The sequence below is a fragment of the Coregonus lavaretus genome, assembly GCF_964263955.1.
Source record: "Coregonus lavaretus genome assembly, contig: HAP1_SCAFFOLD_423, whole genome shotgun sequence".
Classification (NCBI taxonomy): Eukaryota; Metazoa; Chordata; class Actinopteri; order Salmoniformes; family Salmonidae; genus Coregonus; species Coregonus lavaretus.
In genome coordinates, this window is record NW_028161275.1 from 400001 (window position 1) to 420000 (window position 20000).

At 51.9% G+C, this 20000-nt stretch overlaps 5 protein-coding genes across 5 annotated transcripts in view; all 5 read right to left on the reverse strand.

Moving 5' to 3' along the window:
- Positions 1-249, reverse strand: part of LOC311120936 (histone H2B) — a gene marked incomplete at both ends in the record, with an annotated part of 375 nt that extends 126 nt beyond the window's left edge. Inside the window, one exon of the mRNA XM_084195492.1 lies at positions 1-249. This exon is cut by the window's left edge and continues 126 nt beyond it. Within this exon, the coding sequence (XP_084051618.1) occupies positions 1-249 (249 nt within the window).
- The window catches only part of LOC311120967 (histone H1-like), a gene marked incomplete at both ends in the record, with an annotated part of 24630 nt that overhangs the window by 4598 nt on the left and 32 nt on the right, over positions 1-20000 (reverse strand). The window contains one exon of the mRNA XM_084195518.1: positions 19439-20000. This exon is cut by the window's right edge and continues 32 nt beyond it. Within this exon, the coding sequence (XP_084051644.1) occupies positions 19439-20000 (562 nt within the window). The remainder of the gene's footprint in view (positions 1-19438) is intronic.
- Positions 947-1258, reverse strand: LOC311120910 (histone H4; the record flags this gene model as incomplete). Its single annotated transcript, XM_084195467.1, has 1 exon — positions 947-1258. One exon carries the CDS (start codon positions 1256-1258, stop codon positions 947-949), a length of 312 nt encoding a protein of 103 aa, XP_084051593.1.
- LOC311120949 (histone H3.2) lies at positions 3871-4281 on the reverse strand (the record flags this gene model as incomplete). Its single annotated transcript, XM_084195503.1, has 1 exon — positions 3871-4281. The coding sequence occupies one exon, from the start codon at positions 4279-4281 to the stop codon at positions 3871-3873; it is 411 nt and encodes a 136-aa protein (XP_084051629.1).
- LOC311120864 (histone H2A) lies at positions 4760-5146 on the reverse strand (the record flags this gene model as incomplete). The annotated part of the gene is made up of 1 exon (XM_084195424.1): positions 4760-5146. The coding sequence occupies one exon, from the start codon at positions 5144-5146 to the stop codon at positions 4760-4762; it is 387 nt and encodes a 128-aa protein (XP_084051550.1).

Here is a 20000-nt window from a genome sequence, read left to right on the forward strand (position 1 = left end):
GTTGTAGTGGGCCAGGCGAGAGGACTCTCCGGCGATACGCTCGAAGATGTCGTTCACGAAGGAGTTCATGATTCCCATGGCCTTGGAGGAGATGCCGGTGTCGGGGTGGACCTGCTTCAGGACTTTGTACACGTAGATGGCGTAACTCTCCTTCCTGGACTTTCTGCGCTTCTTGCCGCCCTTCCCTGCGGTCTTGGTGACGGCTTTCTTGGAGCCCTTCTTGGGCGCTGACTTTGCTGGCTCGGGCATGATGATGTCTCGTTGCTTCTCAGAAACGAATGAGGGGGTGAAGGGCGCTTACCCGTCTTATGAAGAGGAAGCTAAGCAAAGTCAGCGGCCGTAGACACTCCCCTGCTTGCTTGCTCCCTCCCTCCCTCCCTCCCTCCCTCCCTCCCTCCCTCCCTCCCTCCCTCCCTCCCTCCCTCCCTCCTCTCTATAGCCTATGCTCTGTGACCGATGGGGAATTGTGTGTTTCAAAAGGGGGGCTTTAATAGGTGTCCAAATGGCACGATTGTTGTGCCAAATAATGCTGGTGATAGAATTGCCCACTTTGGCACCGTCAGACATAGGGCTCCCATTTTGGACTGTGTGTGTGTGTGTGTGCGCGCTGTCCCCCTCTTTTCGAGCCACGTCTACCGACTCGTGGTGGCTTTATGTTGTCCAAATTCCACTATTGCTTGACCCAAAATAATAACGTTCTTACACTTTGCCACTGTCAGATATAGGCCTCCCTCTGTGCGCTAAAAGTGGACGGGACATTAGAATCCTCTAATTAATACTCCCTGTCCACTCGAAGTGGCTCATACTTTCTTACTAAATTGCATACTAAACATTTGTTGTTATATATAACACTACATGGAATGGGCCCATTTTAAGCGGATGTGGGTGGCTCTTAAAAGAGCCTTTGGGTTCGAGTCGGGGTGTTGAGGTTCCGAAGAGAGTGGGTTTAACCGCCGAAACCGTACAGGGTGCGTCCCTGACGTTTCAGAGCGTAGACCACGTCCATGGCGGTAACGGTCTTCCTCTTGGCGTGCTCGGTGTAGGTGACTGCGTCACGGATCACGTTCTCCAGGAACACCTTCAGGACACCGCGGGTCTCCTCGTAGATCAGACCGGAAATACGCTTCACGCCGCCGCGGCGAGCCAGACGGCGGATAGCGGGTTTGGTGATTCCCTGGATGTTATCGCGGAGAACTTTGCGGTGACGCTTGGCGCCTCCTTTTCCGAGTCCCTTGCCGCCTTTGCCTCTTCCGGACATGGTGTGTTCGCTAGTTGAGTTCAAGTGAATGAATGATTTCAGCGCCGGTGCGCGGTGCGCTATTATCTGCGTTTGGTCGACCTGATTGAGGCCGGCGGCACAGAAAGCGCGCCTCTGTTATATGTTCGGAGGCGTTGCAAAGGGGAGGGCGCTCGTTCTAGGGGACTAGGGAGGAGCGATTTCAAAGATGACGTGAAAGCAACTAACGTGCGCGGGAAACATACTCAAATACTGATATAGGCTATGTGGAACACAAGGCCAAACTGTGACAACTGGGAGATCAGCTAGTACACTGTGTCCCTCTCCTCATATTGTTGTTGTTGTTGTTGTTGTTGTTGTTGTTGTTGCACCTGATTCTACTCATTGAGGACTTGGTAATTTAGGTGACAGGTTGTTCAATCAGCTGTGGCTGTCCAGGCCTACAAGAAAAATGGGTCCTGTTGGGGGTAGCCTACTCTACCGCTGGAGTTGGGAAACACTGAAATGGAAGGGGGACACGCAGTGAGCAAAACTCCTAACCACATAAAAACACAGACACTTGAGATCATTAAGAGCTATAAGGAGTCCATCAACTACCTGGTCAGTCAAGTCATATAGGGGGGGATTTCATGGCCACCTGCTGGAGCAGAAGTCATGTTTGCCAACACTGGCCTTAAAATCATTAAATTTAGGAGCTATAAGGAGTCCATCAACTAACTGGTCAGTCAAGTCATATAGGGAGGGATGTCATGGCCACCTGCTGGAGCACAAGTAATGTTTGCCAACACTGGCCTTAAAATCATTAGGAGCTATAAGGAATAAATCAACTCATCATTCAAGTCATATAGGGAGGGATCTTAGCACCACCTGCTGGATCAGAAGTACCCTTCACCGTAGGCACAAGAGAGCCATCATCTCTCAACCGGTGCAATTTCCATAAGTATGTGGTAATAAAACAAACAACGACAGCTCCTCATATAGGCAGTGGTTTCACACATTTTTCTCCAAGATGTTCAAACGTTCATAGATGACCAGCAGGGTCAAATAATAAGCACAGTGGTTGTAGAGGTTGCAACAGGTCAGTCAGTACATCAGGAGTAAATGTCACTTGTTGTTAGTGTTGTAGTTCCTATTTCTACGGTGTTGCCTACCTGCAGCAATCATGATTTACCTGCAGTGTTGATTGCAATTACGTAATTTGTCAACTCATAATAACAGATGTTTTGCAAACCGTTGATGTTTAAATAAATGGATTCCCGGTGTCCGGATACCTTTTCTCTTAAGGGATGTGATTGAGTGAATCCAAAGTAAGTTGGTCTAAATACATAATAGGATGAATCATTCAGGTAAAATAACACAATGTCTATTTGAGTCGAATCAACGTAATATAATCCTTTTTACGTCTCTATCATCTTTACTCAATGTATTGGACCACATCAACTCAACTTACTCAAGCTTATCTACTCATAAAAACAAGCAAAAAGATCTACTCAACAATATGACGTGTGCTTTTGTTGACTGTAATAGCTTGAGTACATTCCACAAAGTCATTTTTTACAGTGTATCTAAAGACACGTTTGTTGTGGTGATGCACTTTTTCTTTGACGTTGAACTTGCATTGAACAGACAAATCCATTTCGTTACAACCCTTTTGTAGTATGACTTAGGAATATTTGTTGATGATCCTAATGTCTATGCGTGAATAGTGATTGGTTGTTGGTGAAATATTGCTGAGAACCCATCATTTCCTGGCCTTTTTTCACTATTGAGCTATTTTGAAACATTTGTTTTGCTATTGGATTCATAATGGTGACCTGGGACAAGTAATTAGTGAAACCAGAGTTCAGCAGTTGCCATTAAAGCGATCGAACCAAGTCATCCTAATAGGCTAGTATTAGCCTAAAGCAGGGTTTCCCAAACTCGGGCCACATTTTGGGAGTTTTTGCCCTAGCACTACACAGCTGATTCAAATAATCAACTCATCATCATCAAGCTGGGAGTATTAGAATCAGTTGTGGAGTGCTAGGGCAAAACGCAAAACGCGCACCCCTTGTGGACCCCAGGACCGCGTTTGGGAAACGCTGGCCTAAAGAGCAAATGCTGAAAGGGACTCACCATGAGGTGCAGTACCCACATTTAACCACAAGATGGCCTCCGTGCTCCATTGTAAAGTTTGGGCCTCTGCATGAGTCTCTCAGCAGCACTGCAACATGGGACTTTCAAAGTAAGTTGGCATGCAATGTTTTTTCTGGACTGCATGCAAGGCTATTATTACACACAACTAATAGTGTCAATTATTCATCTGAACACAATTCTTGTTACTATTCGGCCTATATTATCACTCGTTTCTTTTTCCCCTCCTTTGTAAAGCATTTTACTGTGTTACTATATAGTTCAAAGGAAGTGGATGATGCCAGATGGTTGTGTATATACACACACACAAACATTGAAGCTAGACTTCAGGCAACTAAAAAGGTGCAATACGTAGCTTTTAGACGTGTTAGTGAACAACATACATGGTGGCTAATGTAGAGGTGCGTGTATACATGGAACAATTGTGCCTTTTTGATGGAAATATGGAGGTGGCTCTTAAAAGAGCCTTTGGGGGATATTCGAGTTCAGGTCATCCTCATTTATGCGCGCTCTCCGCGAATACGGCGGGCCAGCTGGATGTCCTTGGGCATGATGGTCACCCGCTTGGCGTGGATGGCGCACAGGTTGGTGTCCTCGAACAGGCCGACCAGGTAAGCCTCGCTAGCCTCCTGTAGGGCCATCACGGCGGAGCTCTGGAAGCGCAGGTCGGTCTTGAAGTCCTGGGCGATTTCTCGCACCAGGCGCTGGAAGGGCAGCTTGCGGATGAGTAGCTCAGTGGACTTCTGGTAACGACGGATCTCTCTCAGAGCCACGGTGCCGGGCCTGTAACGGTGAGGCTTCTTCACACCGCCGGTGGCCGGGGCACTCTTGCGAGCAGCCTTAGTGGCGAGCTGCTTCCTGGGGGCTTTGCCACCGGTGGATTTGCGAGCGGTTTGCTTGGTTCTGGCCATGGCGCTGCTCTGACAGTCGGGAGTATAGCCTCGAAATGCCTATGTGAAGTTTATAAAGCCGGCAGTGGCGCCTGCTGATTGGACACCATCTCCCCACCACCCCGATTGGCCCGTTTCGCAGGCCTCCTCCGTTGGCCATTGGACGGGAGGCCCGGCCTCTCCAAAACTCAAACTCCCGGTGCGCGCGCAATAGGACGCCGCCGGCCCTTTACGCGCAATAATAGTCGCCAAAGTCAAGAGTGACAGCTTATAGGCACGTATCATCTAATGCTAGCCTGCTATGGCAAATGAGGCCAAGTAGGTGTTGTTGTTCATGCAAGGCCTCATGTGGGCACAGAATGTCGAAATAGTTGTGTATACACCCACTCAATGTATTGCGGTCATAGAAAGGTACTTTGCGCTTTTGGAGAGCTAGGTGGTTGGCTCTTAAAAGAGCCTTTGGGGGTTGAGTAGTCAAGTTGAAGTCGCAGTAGCGAATTTACTTGGCTTTGACTGCCTTCTCGGTCTTCTTGGGGAGTAGGACTGCCTGGATGTTGGGCAGCACACCACCCTGAGCGATGGTCACACCGCCGAGCAGTTTGTTCAGCTCCTCGTCGTTACGGACGGCCAGTTGCAGGTGACGGGGGATGATACGAGTCTTCTTGTTGTCACGGGCAGCGTTGCCGGCCAACTCCAGGATCTCAGCAGTCAGGTACTCGAGTACGGCGGCCAGGTAGACTGGTGCGCCAGCGCCCACACGCTCGGCGTAGTTGCCTTTGCGCAGCAGCCTGTGCACACGGCCCACGGGGAACTGGAGGCCAGCACGGGATGAACGGGTCTTTGCCTTCGCCCTGGCCTTGCCTCCGGTTTTGCCTCTTCCGCTCATATTGGTAGCTTGAGAAAGTCACAGAAAGTCTGAATGAGCCGCTCGCCACTTCGAGAGCCGTACATATACCTCGCCACAAGAGGCAACGATTGGCCACCGGGCCGGTGTGGCCTTATCCAATTGGAGCGAGGGACAGACAGATGGACAGACAGACAGCCCTAAGCCGGTTCCCACCCACAGGCAGCGAGTGAGAGGCTACTTTGTTTCCCTCCGACTTTGTTACTTTGTGTCATTTCGCGTGAGCGCCAAAATGTCCGAAATGACATCCACACATTATTTCTCTCCAAATGGGAAACAAACAGCTGGTGAGGGTGCACTCTTGAGTTTGAAATCGAAGCCACTATAGTATTGTTATTGTTATTACATGGCACTTGTAACACATCACAGCAGCCTGCCTCTGAACGGGAATAGCCGATTAGTTACCGGAGTGTAACTCCAGTTCTATGAGTGGAGCGGAGCCCCATAGGGGAGCTATGCTCCTAGTGGTTTACCCTCTGCCCTAAGGCAGATGCAGCCTGAAGCAAAATTATGCACACACCTACAGCCAATAGGAGTACAGGTGTCCCTATATAAGGAACCCCGTTCCCTCAATCTGCCTCCCGAGATATTATCTTCAGCGAGACTAGAGAGGGTCGGTAGGGCCTTAAGTCGATTAGTTACCGGAGTGTAACTCCAGTTCTATGAGTGGAGCGGAGCCCCATAGGGGAGCTATGCTCCTAGTGGTTTACCCTCTGCCCTAAGGCAGATGCAGCCTGAAGCAAAATTATGCACACACCTACAGCCAATAGGAGTACAGGTGTCCCTATATAAGGAACCCCGTTCCCTCAATCTGCCTCCCGAGATATTATCTTCAGCGAGACTAGAGAGGGTCGGTAGGGCCTTAAGTCCTATGGGGCTCCGCTCCACTCATAGAACTGGAGTTACACTCCGGTAACTAATCGTTCTATATCGTGGAGCTCCGCCCCATAGGGGAGCTATGCTCCTAGTGGTTTAAGGCGGAGCGAAACGCTCCAAAATGTACTCCCTGCCGAGCCTAACACTTCCCATTAAAAAATGAAAAGGTCAAGCCCAGCAATGGCTGCAACCAATTCCCGCAGTACTGCGACTAAAAACCCATCAGGGCGTCACAATATACCGCGTCATCGGTTATAGACCCGCCCCATCTAGCTCAATGACAATGTCAATGGCTATTGGGCAGATCAATAGAATAGACGCCGTGCTAATCTGACTAGCAGATAGCCGTGCCTCAATATTCTATGGAACAAAATATACCAGTCATACTAAACTGAACCTCAGATAGATGACCTCACATTCTGTCCACTCAATACATGTTTCTATATGCTGACACTGTCAGCCAGGAGACATGCCACAGAATATGCTCTTCATCCGAAGCGGACCTGATAGAGACCAGTCTATCATCCTGCTTCTCCCTCCTCTACCTCAAGATTCCCCTTCAGCTGTGCTGAGTGCAATCGAGATTGGAGTTTAAAAGGCTTATTCTTGACATAAGTCTTCCTAACCAGAGCGGACCTGATTGGAACCTGTCCAAGGTCCTGCTCTGTCCTCCTTTTCTAGCTCAAGAACGCCTTTCAGCTCTGCTGAAATTCGATCGAACAAAAGAGTTAGAAAACATGTCCATAATATGTTACTTCTAATAAAAGCGGACTTATGAACTTATTCACAATCCTGCTTTCTTTCTCTATTCTGCTCATGATCTCCCTTCAGCCACGCTGAGTACAGACCGAGCCAAAGAGTTAGAAGACATATCCAACAGATAGAAACGGATAAAAGGAGACGGTGTCGACCATGACGCTGCTCTACAAATATCCTCTACCTCTGTTCCTCTGAAAAGAGCAGTAGAAGCTGCTACTCCACGAGTGGAGTGCGCTCTAATACCCTGAGGCGGTTGTTGCCCCGCCGCCTCGTACGCCGTCTCAATGCCTTCACAAAGCCAATGAGACAAACGCTGTTTTGAAAGTGGTCTACCCAATGCAGCCGCACCGTGACACACAAACAGCTGAGGCGATGACCTAACCGCCGCTGTGCGCCTAACGTAACACGCCAAAGCGCGTACTGGGCACAGACAGTGAAGCTTTTCCTCACTCCTCTCCCCATGGGGAGGGGGATGAAAAGCCCACAATTCCACGATCTGCGATCTATATGCACTGTTAATAACCTTCGGCACAAATGCCGGGTTAGGACGTAACACCGCTCTGCTCAAATCGCCATTAATGGCAAGGCAGTCGGGTCTCGTCGACAGTGCACACAAATCGCTGACTCGTTTAGCAGTAGTCAAGGTGAGCAACAGCGCCGTCTTGATAGACAGCATCTTGAGGGGTATTTGATTCAATGGCTCGAACGGCGACTTACATAGCGCTTCGAGAACCAATGCCAAATCCCACTTGGGCAGCGTAGCTCTAGGTCTTGGCCTAAGCCGTTGCGTTCCCAATAGGAAACGTTTCACTAAAGGGTGACTGAAAACACTTTTTCCGTTAAAACCTTCATGACCAGCTGAAATTGCCGCTGCAAACACTCGAATAGTGGAGGGCGATTTCTGCTTATCAAACATAGACTGTAGGAATGAGAGCACACTCTCTACCTGACAGCTCATGGGGTCCACGTCCTGTGTATCACACCATCGTGAGAAAACGTTCCATCTGCTGGTATACACCCTAGAAGTGGAACCGGCTCTTGCGCCCTGTATTGTTCTGATCACTGCATCAGACAACCCACGGCGCTTTAACCTGTCCCATTCAGGAACCAAGCCTTCAGTGGTTGGCCGATTATGGGCCATTGCCCTATCGAGCCTCCCGCCTGAGTCAACGCGTCTCGTTGATGTGGAATTGGCCAGGGTGGCGCAATCAACATCTGACTCATCTCTGCAAACCACGGAGCCCCCGGGCGATCGGGCGCTATCAGTATCACTGACAGCTCCTCTGACCTCACCCTGGCTAGCAGTGGGAGAATGCAAGACAGCGGAGGGAATGCATACAGGAGAACTTTCGGCCACAGGTAGTGCGCGAATGCGTCTCTTCCCAATGGCGGTTCGTCCTGGTTTCTCAGAGAGAACCATAGGGGACACTGCGCGTTCACACGTGACGCGAACAGGTCCACCTCGGCTCTCCCGAATTGTTCCCAAATCTGTAGAACAATGTCCGGGTGCAGACACCACTCGTCGTCTCGAGGACCCCCTCTTGACATGAGGTCTGCCCCTACGTTCAAGTAGCCCGGAATGTGTGCTGCTCTCAACGAGCGAAGGTGCTTGTGAGCCCACAGCCACAATTCCACTGCCGCCCGATGAAGGGCAGGAGACCTGACCCCTCCCTGGCGGTTTATGTGAGCTACTGTGGTTCGGTTGTCTGACCAGACCAACACATCGCGACCCCGAAGGGTAGACGCGAAGTGGGTCAAGACCAGTCGCACCGTTTCCAACTCTAGGAGGTTGATGTGACGACCTGATTGAGGCCATGCACCTCCTATCGCTTGAGACTGACATGTCCCTCCCCATCCAGTCAGAGAGGCATCTGTAAACACTGGAATGTAGGATGACACCTTGCCCATCGGGACTCCGTGCGTGAGAACGCACGGGTTCCGCCAATAGTCCAGGTCTGCTCTTAGCGAGAGAGGAACCACCACCAACCGATGACGTTGACGCACTGGGTCTAGTCTTAGTTGGGCGAACCACCGCTGTGCTTTGCGCATGTGCAGAAGCCCTAGCGGGACCACAGAGTGGGCTGCCGACATGAGACCCAAAAGTGACATGATCGATAGCGCCGTTACTGTGTGATTCGGACGACACTTCCTCAGGGCTAGTAACAATGCTGCCCTTCGAGGGTCCGAAATTCGCGCCCTCATCATTACAGTGTCTAGCTGTAGTCCCAGGTAGACAATCTGATGACTGGGCCAGGGTGCGCTCTTTTTCCAATTCACAGCAAACCCCAGACGCGTGAGATGAATCACTGTCTGTGTCGTGTGTGTGAACGCCAGCTCTGCTGACGGGGCGAGAATCAGCAGGTCGTCTAGGTAGGCTAATAGCCTTATCCCTTGACGACGCAGCGGTTCCAATGCCGCCTCCACACATTTGGAAAACGTTCGAGGTGCCAGGGCGTACCCAAACGGCATCCTCGTGAACTCGTACGCCACCCCTTGAAAGGCGAACCGCAGAAACTTTCTGTGGCGCGATTGTATCGGCACATGAAAGTACGCGTCCTTTAGGTCTATGCTTGTACAAAAATCTCCCTTCTGAACACATTCCAGTAGGCGTTTTGTCGTCAGCATTCGGAAGGGCCGTTTGGTTATGCTCTCGTTGAGAATGCGTAAATCCAAAATCGGCCTCACTCCCCCCGTCTTTTTTGGCACTAGGAAATAGGGCGAGTAAAGCCCCTTGTTCCTTTGCTCTCGGGGAACTACTGTGACCGCCTCCTTCGCCAAAAGTTCCGTAATCTCTGATCTCAGAGCGGCTACTTTGTCTGGCGTTTTCATCACCGTTTCCACCACTCCCTTGAACGGGGGTGGGGTCCGATGGAATTGGAGGGCATAACCCTTCTCTAACGTCTGTTCTAGCCAGCGTGAGAGGGTACAGCTTCGACGCCACTGCCAGCAATGCAGAGACAGCGGGTGCGCACGAAGCTGTGGTGCGTCCAGTAGGAAGGACCTGTATTCCTCTATGGCCCTCGCCGCCGCTATTCCCCAGCACTGGGTTGGTGGAATAGCCCAAGTCGGGCCCCCCTTGAAAGGGAGAGGATACGTCAGCTCGTTCTGGGTGAGTCGGGGGCTTTGATACGTTGGTTACGACCGTAACTCCAGTAATCTTGCCCTCCAGGAACGCAGCACGGGTCTGAACTGCGCTGTCTGAGGTACTGGCCTGAGACAGAGCGCTCTGCCCGGAAAGCGATTGCGTCATCATGTCATTGTCTGACTGAGACTGCCGCTTAACATGAGACTCATCCTTTACAGAATTCAATAGAATCTGAAAGGTGTGATCTCTGACTGACACCACACGGTGGTGCCACAATGCCTCTTTACTGGTCTTAGGCGACTGTTCAACGACACACTCAATATGTGGTGAGCTGCGCTCATAGCCATGGGCATTGACACGTTCAGAATAATTCGGAGGCGTCCATACCTTGGTTATACCTGTAACCCTGGTATTCCCGCTCTCCGTGAACGTCGCACGGGTCTGATCTGCGCTGACTGAGGCATTAGCCTGCAGCAAGGCGTCATTCCCGGCTAGCGGCTGCGTCTTCATGTCACATTGGGACAGAGACAGCTGCCTGCTGAATGTGAGGTATCCTGAGATAAGCCAAGACGGTGTCTTGGTATCTTTCCTCCCTTCACCTCCTGTGTGCGTTCAGCTCTGCACCTCTGGTGGGCTGAACTACGCTCAGTGTGGTGAGTATTAGCGCGTTCAGAAAGAAGTGGGGGCGCCGATACACTGGGAAACTTCGTCACCGTGGTAATCGGGCCCTCCGTGAACGCAGCATGGGTCTGAATCGCACTAACCGAGACCTTAGTCTGCGATAGTGCGCCATCCCCAACTAGCGGCTGCGTCATCATGTCTCCTGACTGAGACTGCAGCCTGCTATGAGAGGCACTCACTACAGTACTCCTTGGAGTCTGTAATGTGAGTTCTCTTTGAGATAAACCAAGACGGCGTCTAGGTATTATTCCTCCTTTCACCTCCTGTGTGCGTTCAGCTCTGCACCCCTGGTGGGCTGAACTACACTCAGTGTGGTGAGCCTGGGCGCGTTCAGGAAAAGGTGGGGGCGCCGATACACTGGGCACCTTCGTGACCGTGGTAATCGGGCCCTTCTTGAACGCAGCATGGGTCTGGGTCGTACTAACAGAGACCTTAGTCTGTGATAGTGCGCCACCCCCAATGTGGTTATTATCAGCGCGTTCTGAGAGAAACGGGGGCGCCGATACGTGGTTACGCCCGTAACCGTAGTAATCAGGCCCTCCGTGAACGCAGCACGGGTCTGAACTGCACTGACTGAGGCGTTAGCCTGAGACAGAGCGCCGTCCCGGATAGCGGTCGCGTCATCATGCCATTATCTGGCTGAGACTGCAGCCTGCTATGTGAGACACTCACTACGGCACTCCTAGGAGTCTGTAAAGTGAGGTCCTATAAGGTACACTTAATACCTTTTATATACCTGCCTTATGTGTGCATTCAGCAACGCACCATGGTGGGCTGAGCTGCACTCATAGTGGTAAGAGAGAGAGCGAGAGTGAGGAAGGTCGAACGCTCTCGGATGTATTATGGAAAAGGGGGCTCTTTCTTGACAGTGTCAAGTAGAGCCAACTCTTTATTACACACATCAACAAAAAACATTCTCCTCCATACACTCAACGGTAGAGTGGGGGGGGACAGTGGGCTCGGTCACAGCAGGCGCTGTGCCGTCTTCCGTTCTCTCCCCCTCGCCTGTCATAAACGGCGTCTCTTCTGGCCGCCCTTCGGGTGATGCCAGGATGACGCTTTAATGACCTCTCTCGCCGGCACCTCTGGCGCTGCAGGGGGGGGGCGAGGCCCGCTCCCTTGCTGCTGGAGGCCGCCGTCTGACGCCAAGCTGTAGCGAGAGTAACGGCCGCCCTTCCTCATATCCACTTCCGGGTTGGAGGGAATGGGGGGCAGCTTAATCTCCCGCTGTTTAGCAGCCCACTCAATGAGACCTGAGAATTCAGGCACAGAGAGGCTGTGGCGTCATCATCCAGGGATGTAATGACCTCACAATTTCCCGAAGGAAAAGGGGTGTTAAACATCTGGGTCAGTGTAATGAATTGTTCCAATAGAATATTCATTTCTTCCCCAATAGCCCTGTCATCTCCTGAGTCAGTGCCCTCAGATGATGCCTCAGCTGAGACTAACACTGATAGCACATCCTCAAGAGGAATATCCTCCCTAAAAATGCCCAATGCTGCTTCCACTCCTTCAAAAAAGGAGGGCGCAGCTGGCGCATAGTGGGGGATTGATGAAGCTGTCCCTGGCGTGCTGTGCCTCTCAACCCACGAAACAGTGTCGGGGGGGGTCGACAGCCGCCAAGGGGAACAGCGACATTGAGCTCTGAAAAGAGCTTTTGTTAAATGCTTACCTTGGATAAGCTAGGTGTGCTCATTGTAGGAAGACGTTGATGGCTGGATATCAACGACGAGATCTTCCTGAGTCTTCTATGGCTTCTTCAATTCTAGTCCAGTCGCTGAAGATAATGGGAGGCAGATTGAGGGAACGGGGTTCCTTATATAGGGACACCTGTACTCCTATTGGCTGTAGGTGTGTGCATAATTTTGCTTCAGGCTGCATCTGCCTTAGGGCAGAGGGTAAACCACTAGGAGCATAGCTCCCCTATGGGGCGGAGCTCCACGATATAGAACCTATGGGGCTCCGCTCCACTCATAGAACTGGAGTTACACTCCGGTAACTAATCGTTCTATATCGTGGAGCTCCGCCCCATAGGGGAGCTATGCTCCTAGTGGTTTAAGGCGGAGCGAAACGCTCCAAAATGTACTCCCTGCCGAGCCTAACACTTCCCATTAAAAAATGAAAAGGTCAAGCCCAGCAATGGCTGCAACCAATTCCCGCAGTACTGCGACTAAAAACCCATCAGGGCGTCACAATATACCGCGTCATCGGTTATAGACCCGCCCCATCTAGCTCAATGACAATGTCAATGGCTATTGGGCAGATCAATAGAATAGACGCCGTGCTAATCTGACTAGCAGATAGCCGTGCCTCAATATTCTATGGAACAAAATATACCAGTCATACTAAACTGAACCTCAGATAGATGACCTCACATTCTATCCACTCAATACATGTTTCTATATGCTGACACTGTCAGCCAGGAGACATGCCACAGAATATGCTCTTCATCCGAAGCGGACCTGATAGAGACCAGTCTATCATCCTGCTTCTCCCTCCTCTACCTCAAGATTCCCCTTCAGCTGTGCTGAGTGCAATCGAGATTGGAGTTTAAAAGGCTTATTCTTGACATAAGTCTTCCTAACCAGAGCGGACCTGATTGGAACCTGTCCAAGGTCCTGCTCTGTCCTCCTTTTCTAGCTCAAGAACGCCTTTCAGCTCTGCTGAAATTCGATCGAACAAAAGAGTTAGAAAACATGTCCATAATATGTTACTTCTAATAAAAGCGGACTTATGAACTTATTCACAATCCTGCTTTCTTTCTCTATTCTGCTCATGATCTCCCTTCAGCCACGCTGAGTACAGACCGAGCCAAAGAGTTAGAAGACATATCCAACAGATAGAAAACGGATAAAAGGAGACGGTGTCGACCATGACGCTGCTCTACAAATATCCTCTACCTCTGTTCCTCTGAAAAGAGCAGTAGAAGCTGCTACTCCACGAGTGGAGTGCGCTCTAATACCCTGAGGCGGTTGTTGCCCCGCCGCCTCGTACGCCGTCTCAATGCCTTCACAAAGCCAATGAGACAAACGCTGTTTTGAAAGTGGTCTACCCAATGCAGCCGCACCGTGACACACAAACAGCTGAGGCGATGACCTAACCGCCGCTGTGCGCCTAACGTAACACGCCAAAGCGCGTACTGGGCACAGACAGTGAAGCTTTTCCTCACTCCTCTCCCCATGGGGAAGGGGATGAAAAGCCCACAATTCCACGATCTGCGATCTATATGCACTGTTAATAACCTTCGGCACAAATGCCGGGTTAGGACGTAACACCGCTCTGCTCAAATCGCCATTAATGGCAAGGCAGTCGGGTCTCGTCGACAGTGCACACAAATCGCTGACTCGTTTAGCAGTAGTCAAGGTGAGCAACAGCGCCGTCTTGATAGACAGCATCTTGAGGGGTATTTGATTCAATGGCTCGAACGGCGACTTACATAGCGCTTCGAGAACCAATGCCAAATCCCACTTGGGCAGCGTAGCTCTAGGTCTTGGCCTAAGCCGTTGCGTTCCCAATAGGAAACGTTTCACTAAAGGGTGACTGAAAACACTTTTTCCGTTAAAACCTTCATGACCAGCTGAAATTGCCGCTGCAAACACTCGAATAGTGGAGGGCGATTTCTGCTTATCAAACATAGACTGTAGGAATGAGAGCACACTCTCTACCTGACAGCTCATGGGGTCCACGTCCTGTGTATCACACCATCGTGAGAAAACGTTCCATCTGCTGGTATACACCCTAGAAGTGGAACCGGCTCTTGCGCCCTGTATTGTTCTGATCACTGCATCAGACAACCCACGGCGCTTTAACCTGTCCCATTCAGGAACCAAGCCTTCAGTGGTTGGCCGATTATGGGCCATTGCCCTATCGAGCCTCCCGCCTGAGTCAACGCGTCTCGTTGATGTGGAATTGGCCAGGGTGGCGCAATCAACATCTGACTCATCTCTGCAAACCACGGAGCCCCCGGGCGATCGGGCGCTATCAGTATCACTGACAGCTCCTCTGACCTCACCCTGGCTAGCAGTGGGAGAATGCAAGACAGCGGAGGGAATGCATACAGGAGAACTTTCGGCCACAGGTAGTGCGCGAATGCGTCTCTTCCCAATGGCGGTTCGTCCTGGTTTCTCAGAGAGAACCATAGGGGACACTGCGCGTTCACACGTGACGCGGACAGGTCCACCTCGGCTCTCCCGAATTGTTCCCAAATCTGTAGAACAATGTCCGGGTGCAGACACCACTCGTCGTCTCGAGGACCCCCTCTTGACATGAGGTCTGCCCCTACGTTCAAGTAGCCCGGAATGTGTGCTGCTCTCAACGAGCGAAGGTGCTTGTGAGCCCACAGCCACAATTCCACTGCCGCCCGATGAAGGGCAGGAGACCTGACCCCTCCCTGGCGGTTTATGTGAGCTACTGTGGTTCGGTTGTCTGACCAGACCAACACATCGCGACCCCGAAGGGTAGACGCGAAGTGGGTCAAGACCAGTCGCACCGTTTCCAACTCTAGGAGGTTGATGTGACGACCTGATTGAGGCCATGCACCTCCTATCGCTTGAGACTGACATGTCCCTCCCCATCCAGTCAGAGAGGCATCTGTAAACACTGGAATGTAGGATGACACCTTGCCCATCGGGACTCCGTGCGTGAGAACGCACGGGTTCCGCCAATAGTCCAGGTCTGCTCTTAGCGAGAGAGGAACCACCACCAACCGATGACGTTGACGCACTGGGTCTAGTCTTAGTTGGGCGAACCACCGCTGTGCTTTGCGCATGTGCAGAAGCCCTAGCGGGACCACAGAGTGGGCTGCCGACATGAGACCCAAAAGTGACATGATCGATAGCGCCGTTACTGTGTGATTCGGACGACACTTCCTCAGGGCTAGTAACAATGCTGCCCTTCGAGGGTCCGAAATTCGCGCCCTCATCATTACAGTGTCTAGCTGTAGTCCCAGGTAGACAATCTGATGACTGGGCCAGGGTGCGCTCTTTTTCCAATTCACAGCAAACCCCAGACGCGTGAGATGAATCACTGTCTGTGTCGTGTGTGTGAACGCCAGCTCTGCTGACGGGGCGAGAATCAGCAGGTCGTCTAGGTAGGCTAATAGCCTTATCCCTTGACGACGCAGCGGTTCCAATGCCGCCTCCACACATTTGGAAAACGTTCGAGGTGCCAGGGCGTACCCAAACGGCATCCTCGTGAACTCTTACGCCACCCCTTGAAAGGCGAACCGCAGAAACTTTCTGTGGCGCGATTGTATCGGCACATGAAAGTACGCGTCCTTTAGGTCTATGCTTGTACAAAAATCTCCCTTCTGAACACATTCCAGTAGGCGTTTTGTCGTCAGCATTCGGAAGGGCCGTTTGGTTATGCTCTCGTTGAGAATGCGTAAATCCAAAATCGGCCTCACTCCCCCCGTCTTTTTTGGCACTAGGAAATAGGGCGAGTAAAGCCCCTTGTTCCTTTGCTCTCGGGGAACTACTGTGACCGCCTCCTTCGCCAAAAGTTCCGTAATCTCTGATCTCAGAGCGGCTACTTTGTCTGGCGTTTTCATCACCGTTTCCACCACTCCCTTGAACGGGGGTGGGGTCCGATGGAATTGGAGGGCATAACCCTTCTCTAACGTCTGTTCTAGCCAGCGTGAGAGGGTACAGCTTCGACGCCACTGCCAGCAATGCAGAGACAGCGGGTGCGCACGAAGCTGTGGTGCGTCCAGTAGGAAGGACCTGTATTCCTCTATGGCCCTCGCCGCCGCTATTCCCCAGCACTGGGTTGGTGGAATAGCCCAAGTCGGGCCCCCCTTGAAAGGGAGAGGATACGTCAGCTCGTTCTGGGTGAGTCGGGGGCTTTGATACGTTGGTTACGACCGTAACTCCAGTAATCTTGCCCTCCAGGAACGCAGCACGGGTCTGAACTGCGCTGTCTGAGGTACTGGCCTGAGACAGAGCGCTCTGCCCGGAAAGCGATTGCGTCATCATGTCATTGTCTGACTGAGACTGCCGCTTAACATGAGACTCATCCTTTACAGAATTCAATAGAATCTGAAAGGTGTGATCTCTGACTGACACCACACGGTGGTGCCACAATGACTCTTTACTGGTCTTAGGCGACTGTTCAACGACACACTCAATATGTGGTGAGCTGCGCTCATAGCCATGGGCATTGACACGTTCAGAATAATTCGGAGGCGTCCATACCTTGGTTATACCTGTAACCCTGGTATTCCCGCTCTCCGTGAACGTCGCACGGGTCTGATCTGCGCTGACTGAGGCATTAGCCTGCAGCAAGGCGTCATTCCCGGCTAGCGGCTGCGTCTTCATGTCACATTGGGACAGAGACAGCTGCCTGCTGAATGTGAGGTATCCTGAGATAAGCCAAGACGGTGTCTTGGTATCTTTCCTCCCTTCACCTCCTGTGTGCGTTCAGCTCTGCACCTCTGGTGGGCTGAACTACGCTCAGTGTGGTGAGTATTAGCGCGTTCAGAAAGAAGTGGGGGCGCCGATACACTGGGAAACTTCGTCACCGTGGTAATCGGGCCCTCCGTGAACGCAGCATGGGTCTGAATCGCACTAACCGAGACCTTAGTCTGCGATAGTGCGCCATCCCCAACTAGCGGCTGCGTCATCATGTCTCCTGACTGAGACTGCAGCCTGCTATGAGAGGCACTCACTACAGTACTCCTTGGAGTCTGTAATGTGAGTTCTCTTTGAGATAAACCAAGACGGCGTCTAGGTATTATTCCTCCTTTCACCTCCTGTGTGCGTTCAGCTCTGCACCCCTGGTGGGCTGAACTACACTCAGTGTGGTGAGCCTGGGCGCGTTCAGGAAAAGGTGGGGGCGCCGATACACTGGGCACCTTCGTGACCGTGGTAATCGGGCCCTTCTTGAACGCAGCATGGGTCTGGGTCGTACTAACAGAGACCTTAGTCTGTGATAGTGCGCCACCCCCAATGTGGTTATTATCAGCGCGTTCTGAGAGAAACGGGGGCGCCGATACGTGGTTACGCCCGTAACCGTAGTAATCAGGCCCTCCGTGAACGCAGCACGGGTCTGAACTGCACTGACTGAGGCGTTAGCCTGAGACAGAGCGCCGTCCCGGATAGCGGTCGCGTCATCATGCCATTATCTGGCTGAGACTGCAGCCTGCTATGTGAGACACTCACTACGGCACTCCTAGGAGTCTGTAAAGTGAGGTCCTATAAGGTACACTTAATACCTTTTATATACCTGCCTTATGTGTGCATTCAGCAACGCACCATGGTGGGCTGAGCTGCACTCATAGTGGTAAGAGAGAGAGCGAGAGTGAGGAAGGTCGAACGCTCTCGGATGTATTATGGAAAAGGGGGCTCTTTCTTGACAGTGTCAAGTAGAGCCAACTCTTTATTACACACATCAACAAAAAACATTCTCCTCCATACACTCAACGGTAGAGTGGGGGGGGACAGTGGGCTCGGTCACAGCAGGCGCTGTGCCGTCTTCCGTTCTCTCCCCCTCGCCTGTCATAAACGGCGTCTCTTCTGGCCGCCCTTCGGGTGATGCCAGGATGACGCTTTAATGACCTCTCTCGCCGGCACCTCTGGCGCTGCAGGGGGGGGGCGAGGCCCGCTCCCTTGCTGCTGGAGGCCGCCGTCTGACGCCAAGCTGTAGCGAGAGTAACGGCCGCCCTTCCTCATATCCACTTCCGGGTTGGAGGGAATGGGGGGCAGCTTAATCTCCCGCTGTTTAGCAGCCCACTCAATGAGACCTGAGAATTCAGGCACAGAGAGGCTGTGGCGTCATCATCCAGGGATGTAATGACCTCACAATTTCCCGAAGGAAAAGGGGTGTTAAACATCTGGGTCAGTGTAATGAATTGTTCCAATAGAATATTCATTTCTTCCCCAATAGCCCTGTCATCTCCTGAGTCAGTGCCCTCAGATGATGCCTCAGCTGAGACTAACACTGATAGCACATCCTCAAGAGGAATATCCTCCCTAAAAATGCCCAATGCTGCTTCCACTCCTTCAAAAAAGGAGGGCGCAGCTGGCGCATAGTGGGGGATTGATGAAGCTGTCCCTGGCGTGCTGTGCCTCTCAACCCACGAAACAGTGTCGGGGGGGGTCGACAGCCGCCAAGGGGAACAGCGACATTGAGCTCTGAAAAGAGCTTTTGTTAAATGCTTACCTTGGATAAGCTAGGTGTGCTCATTGTAGGAAGACGTTGATGGCTGGATATCAACGACGAGATCTTCCTGAGTCTTCTATGGCTTCTTCAATTCTAGTCCAGTCGCTGAAGATAATGGGAGGCAGATTGAGGGAACGGGGTTCCTTATATAGGGACACCTGTACTCCTATTGGCTGTAGGTGTGTGCATAATTTTGCTTCAGGCTGCATCTGCCTTAGGGCAGAGGGTAAACCACTAGGAGCATAGCTCCCCTATGGGGCGGAGCTCCACGATATAGAACCAGTGGCTCATATATAAAAATGGCTGTTGAGGGTGCACTCGTGAGTTTCAATTCGAAGCCACTATAGTATTGTTATTGTTATTACATGGCACTTGTAACACATCACAGCAGCCTGCCTCTGAACGGGAATAGCCCAGTGGCTCATATATAAAAATGGCTGGTGAGGGTGCACTCGTGAGGTCGAATTTCTGAGCCATTTTGGCCCTCTATTATATGCCTCTCCCTTCGCACACACCCAGAGTGGGACAATGTTGTGTGCGTAAAAGTAGCCTAGTGTGCGTAATTTCTTTTCCACGACAGGTAGTACATGGAAATCAATGCGCTTTCTATGGAAAGAGGTGGGTGGCTCTTAAAAGAGCCTTTTGTGGTACAACATGTATCGAGTAGAACACTGTTTGTAATAGGTTTACTTCTTCTTGGGGGCTGCCTTCTTGGCCTTGGCTGCCTTGGGCTTGGCGGCTTTGGGCTTGGCTGCCTTTGTAGCCTTCTTGGGGCTCTTGGCTGCCTTCTTGGCCGCTGCGGCGGGCTTCTTCACCTTCTTGGGGCTCTTGGCGGCCTTTTTGGGTGTAGCGGGCTTCTTGGCCTTCTTGGGGGACTTCTTTGCGGCGACGGCCTTCTTGGCTGCTACCTTCTTGGGCTTCTTCGCCGCGGCGGGCTTCTTGGCGGCCACCTTCTTTACTTTGGGGACTGCGGCTTTCTTGGCGGGCTTCTTCGCCTCGACGGCTTTCTTGTTGAGCTTGAAGGAGCCGGATGCACCGGTGCCCTTGGTCTGGACCAGGGTACCCTTGGTGACGAGGCTCTTGACTGCGATCTTGACGCGGGAGTTGTTCTTCTCCACGTCGTAGCCGCCTGCCGCCAGCGTCTTCTTGAGTGCGGCCAGGGACACGCCGCTCCTCTCCTTGGAAGCGGTCACAGCCTTGACGATGAGCTCGCCTACGCTGGGTCCCGCTTTCTTGGCCTTGGCTGCTGCCTTCTTCTTGGGTGCCTTTGCCGGCGCG